The sequence below is a fragment of the Geospiza fortis genome, unplaced genomic scaffold, assembly GCF_000277835.1.
Source record: "Geospiza fortis unplaced genomic scaffold, GeoFor_1.0 scaffold101, whole genome shotgun sequence".
Lineage (NCBI taxonomy): Eukaryota > Metazoa > Chordata > Aves > Passeriformes > Thraupidae > Geospiza > Geospiza fortis.
The window spans coordinates 1,776,603-1,782,123 of NW_005054388.1; the positions used below are offsets into that span (position 1 = coordinate 1,776,603).

The following is a 5,521-nucleotide window of genomic DNA, read 5'->3' on the forward strand; positions in this document are numbered from 1 at the left end:
CACTTGGTGAGGAGCGTCTTGAGCGAGTGCGTGTCGGCGAAGCGCTGGATGCCCAGGCAGTTGCAGGGATCCAGCTGCTCCTCCAGGAACTTGGCGCAGGCGTCGCGCAGGACGCTGATCTGGAACAGGCTCGACGTTTCGAACAGGTACTGCACGTTCTCCGTGGTGATTTTCACCTTGCCCGTGTACACGTACTGCAAAAAGCAATCCATGGCTTCGGCAAAGATGCCGTTGATCTCCACCAGCATCTCCCTGCTCTCCCTGTGGTCGTTGCAGAACATGGCTCTGAAGTAGCTGCTGCAGGCCGAGAGGACGGCGCGGTGGCACGGGAACTCCCGGCCCTCCACGCAGATGATGACGTCCGTGAACAGCCGGCTGTCTCGGAATTCATTGAAGATCTGGAGAATGCTTTCTGCGTGGGATGATCCCGAGGAAAAGTCGAAAAATTCGGGGCCTGACAACGACTTTGGGTCCATTTCAAAGACTTTCCGCTTGGTTGCAGGGGAATCTCGTATCCCGCTCTCCTCTCTATTCAGTCTGCGTCCCAATATTAGTACCATTGTTACATCAGTTGGCTATAGAGTCATTGAGAAAAACTTGCAGAGGTTCTCCTTCTCAGTGCAACGGTCTGAAAAATTAAAACACCTCAGTGTTCAGTCTGACACACTCTTAGCTGCATCACAGGAATTAAACATGATACTTGTTTGCTCACTCTAAGAATTTGGTGACCTTTCTTGGAGGTGGCACAGGGCAAATTAGTGTGCACCTTGCCCAGGGCAGTGCAGCACTGCCAAGTGTTAAATGCAAAATATACCCAGAAAACAGCTGTCTGGGACATTTGGGCAATTTCTGAATGTCCCAGAATGGCTGCTACTGCATTACTGCGCAAGATAAAAAATCTCAAGATCTCAGCTCCAGCAGATCACCTGGCTAAGAGAAGCCAAAAATGTCCTGAATAATGATCAAGAGCTTCAACTTTTCCCCTTTTTCAGTGTGATCCTCATTTCAGCTGGAGCCTCCAAAGTAGTAATATAACAGCACTAGTCAAAAAGGGGGTGGAGGGAAGACTGAAATTTTAAAAGCAAAAATTTAATTGAGTAACCACTCATTTTCATTATAAAGTCTATCATAATGAAGTCTTATAACACTACATTTAAATAACAATCTCTGATCTCAACAAGTAACCTTGACCATAAGTTTTTACCTGTTCATTCCTAACATCTAAAAATTAGATCACTGATAATCTATGACTTGATTAAAAATTAATGTAAACTGCTAGCACACAAAACAGAATGAAAGATGAACTCCATTTTTGTGTAAAATTACTGGAAACATGAACAAAGGGCAACTTGCTGAGTACAGCAAAATTTTCTGTTTCCAAAGCACTACTGGCAGAGAATTATTAGCAGAAGTTTTTCCTTGAACACCTTCCAGTTTCAAGTACAAGTGTAAAGGTTCCTCCCAGCATGCAAACACACACTCACATTATCAGAGCACTGAAGTTGCAAAAATCAAATACTCAAACGTTAGCATGTGCCAATATTGAAGTGTGTAGGTGAAGAACATGCAGCTGACTTTGCAAATAATGCATGTAAGAGTTAGTGAGAGCAATCAATCTACCACAACAGGGCTTTTTGCCTCTCCTGACCTTAAAAATGACCTGGATGAATGTACACCAAGACATACTGAGGTACCAAAAGGCTGGCAAAGCACCCTCTTGGGCCTGGCATTGGCACAATTTCAAATGCTTGCAATATTTATTTGTACGTCCACAAGGCCACAAACTGAATTATTTTTAGGCTTATGGAAATTTTTTTCATGCCTCCCAAGATTTTATTCAGTTTCCCTGAATCCACAGTCAGGAAACACCAACTCCTCACGGCAACTTCATTTCCTGATGAGCTCCCATCCTCAGAGCTGCAATTACCCAGTCCCAGACTGGCCACGTCACCACTTAATATAGAACACAATGAACGTGCTTTTTTTAAACAGCCTTTTTACACAGCACCTTTAAAAGGCACCATCTGAACAAACAGCAAGGAAAGAATGCAGGCTGTCCCTTCACTCATTGAGAAAAGAGGTTCTAAAACTATCCCGTTCCCAATAAAATTTTTACACAAATTTACAAGGTAGTGTTCCCAATAAAAATTTTTACACAAATTTACAAGGTAGATTCTCGGTCTGGGGCTCATTTACCCTACAAAATAGTTAGTTTTAATTTGACTTAAAATAGGACCAGTTGTCACACTGATGCCTGAAAAACGCTGTTGCAATGAGCCTATCTAATAACTGATTGCTTCAGAGAGACTAACGAGGCACAAATGGACAATGTGATCTGTAGCTGACATTCTATCCCACGGATTGCACAACCACTTCACCCTGCAGTGACACAGCCCCGATACAAAACAACACCAACAACCGCCCCCAGCAGCTCCGCTGCCAAAATCCTGCCCCTGCGCTGAACTTCAGCTGCAACTAACCAGGTACTACACGCATGAGGAAGTGGGCAGAAAGAAAGCAGCAAAGGGAAATATAACCATGCAAATATAAATATAAACACAAAAGGCTCAATTCCAGCACCACAGATTTAAATCGGATGAATTTCACAAAAGCTAACGGACCTTCTCCAAAGACAGCCCGAAATGAAAAGCAAGACCCTGATGTTGCATGAGAGGGCAAAACACAGCAACTAAGTAAAAATTCTTCAAGATTATATCTTTCTCATTATGTGAGAAGTTAAGACAGCACTGTATTATGCAATCATTAATAACCAGAAACAAGGGCTCTGGGCTACAACTGCTCACTGAAGGAAGCCACGTCTTCTTTATGCTTGGAACATCACAAAATTAGTGGTCAGCAAACGATTTTTATTTTTAATGTCCTAATGGTTTAATGAAATGGGAGAATGAAAAAAAAAAGATCCAGAGTAAAAACTACTCAAGTGGATAAATATTTTTTTAAAATCACAAATAAGATACTAAAAAGGAGAAAGAACTCCACTTCAGTGCAGAACATACTGTTTTTAAATGTACTTTCCTTCAATTTCTGTCCAGTTAATTACTTCTGCAGGTTTGCTTCAGCAAAACAATTTCACAAGCCTATCAGTAACAGTGTCACATGTTCAGCTCTATCACATTTACGTGTTGCCTTCCTGCAAATCTTGCTCCTAGCAGTTTCGAAATGTCACCTTCCAGCTGCCAAAGTGGGAAAGGCAGAGGGGAGCCTGTGCCTGAGGCTGAGCTGGATATCGTGCAAAGGGGGGAAACACAGCCAGACAGACCTGTCCGCACCTTTCCTGGATGCAGAGGCACTTACATGCCTTATCTACCTACAGATCCTGCACTGTAAAACACCAGTCAGTGAGAGAATTTAACACTCAGATCTCTTCAGTAAGTTTAAACAAAGCAAAAGAAAAATACAGTTTTTTTTTTCCCAAAGACAAGTCATGGGAATTATTTGATCAAAAAAAAATACAAAATCCACTGGATTGCTTGTCTGAGCAAGGGTCAAGAAGGATCTTAAGCATTCAGCTTAGTCTGAAAAACTAGAAAAGAAAAACAAATTACACGTATAATCAACAGGTTTTACAAACTGTTTCCAAAGACAGACATGGCTCTGACATGGATGTTACCTCACACACACATATTTCTGAGCTAAGCTGGGTTCACCACGAGTTCAGGTTCCTCTATTTCCTTCACCTACACCATCCATAAACTTGAGTACACAAGCTGCTCCTCGGAAATACCCTACAAGCCCGATTCACAGGTGGCCAGAAGTAGTCTGTAAAACGTTCACCTTGACACCTTCTATCAGTAAATCCCCTTACATAAAATATTATGTTGCACTGAACTCCTCCTTCCCCTCCCGCAGCTCCCGGCGTGTGTTCCCCCCCCTCTCCCTTCACCCACAGCAGCGCCAGCAACCGGGTTCCTGTGTGTGTCCGAGCTCCGGGCCAGGCCCTCCAGCGACACCTTGTCCCCAGGTGTGCCCGAGCCCCAGAGCCCGCCCTCGGGCTGTGCTTCGAGTACCTGAGGCTGTGCTGGGCTCCTGCAGATGCCGGGGAGGCGGTGTCCAGCCCGAGCCCGCCGCTGCCAGCACCTGGCGAGGCCGGAGCGCTGACCGCCTGTGAGGGGAGAGAAGGAGGCGCTGGGACGGGCCGGGAGGGCCGAGCCGGCAGCACCGGACGGTGCCGGGTGCTGTCACCGTGAGCAGAGCACCCCGCAGAGAACCCGAGCACCCCCCAGAACCGACACCCAGCACGGGAACGGTGTTTTCGTGCGAAGCCTGGGAACTGCAGCTCAGGCTGGTTTTGTGATGGGAGATAAGGCGGTGGCGACGCCTCAGGTGCGCGGTTACCGAGAGGCAGAGAGAACAAACCCCGGGAGGCCGGGAGAACGAACCCCGAGGGGCAGGGAGAACAAACCCCCGAAGGGCTGGGAGGGGGGAACAGACCCCCGAGGGGCCGGGGAGAACAAACCCCGAGGGGCCGGGAGGGGGGTGAGAACAGACCCCGAGAGGCCGGGGGGAGCAGAGCCCCAGAGGCAGGGGAGAACGAACCCCGAGGGGCCGGGAGAACAAATCCCTCTCGCAGCACCAGGCAGAACCACCGCACGTGCTCTTCTTGTTTGGAAAGGAAGAGGGCGTGGGGAAAAAGAGCGTAACCTTTCCCTCTGACAAAAAAAAAACCAAAACCAACAAACGCAACATTTCGCCTTCCAGCATCTTTCTTTGTGGTATGAAAAGGACCAAAAACGTTGTTGGTTTTAAATAATTATTTAAAATAAAAATTCTTGTTTTACAAGGGATACTGAGGATTGGAATGTCTAAGATGAAATCTTTAAGAATACTGATTAACTAGTAAACAAGAATTGACATTGATCAAACTGATTGAGATGATAAGAGCTCAACTGCAGAAGTTTTTTATTCTAATGCAGGACACTATCTTGATTTCTAAAAGAGAAAGAATGTCAAAATTCAGTAGTAATCCAAGCTAGTGACACACACACAAAAAAGCCTTTAGGGGCCTCAAAAGTCACCCAGCAAAAAACAGGAACTGATTTGGACATGAGAGTCACGATTATTAAGTAAAACAAAACAAAAACAAGCATTGAAAAGGGACATCTTGAAACTGCACAGCCCTTTATGTACCGTTTTGTAAACGAAAAGGTCCTTCAGAGGGAAAAAAACCAACTTAAATGGGGAAAGAAGTACGGAAAAAGCACACTGCGTAGTATCATTCATGTTTGGGGAAGAAACAGTGAAAAAGTCCCAATCCTTCCGCTTTGGCTTCGCTGTCGTTCTTGCACGTGATTCAGATTTCGCTAAACCAAACCCGACCCTGAGCCCCGGCCACAGTGTTCTCAGGGCTCCGGGGTTCAGCCAGATGCCAGCACATCCGACACGGGGCAGCGCCCGCCAGGCTGGAGCACGGCCCGGCCGCCCGAGCGACCAGGAACGCGCGGGGAAAGCTGCAGAACGGACCCGCCCGCGCCCAGCCCCGGCAGGGCCGGGCAGGGAGCCC

General features: G+C 46.5%; 1 protein-coding gene across 1 annotated transcript in view; it reads right to left on the reverse strand.

The window, feature by feature from the left end:
- The window catches only part of KLHL24 (kelch like family member 24), a 14,826-nt gene extending 10,337 nt beyond the window's left edge, over window positions 1-4,489 (reverse strand). Inside the window, exons 1-2 of the mRNA XM_031060687.1 lie at window positions 4,029-4,489; window positions 15-628 (exon numbers count right to left, since the gene is read on the reverse strand). Of these exons, the coding sequence (XP_030916547.1) occupies window positions 15-560 (546 nt within the window). The 5' untranslated portion in view covers window positions 561-628; window positions 4,029-4,489. The remainder of the gene's footprint in view (window positions 1-14; window positions 629-4,028) is intronic.
- Between the last annotated feature and the right edge of the window lie 1,032 nt (window positions 4,490-5,521).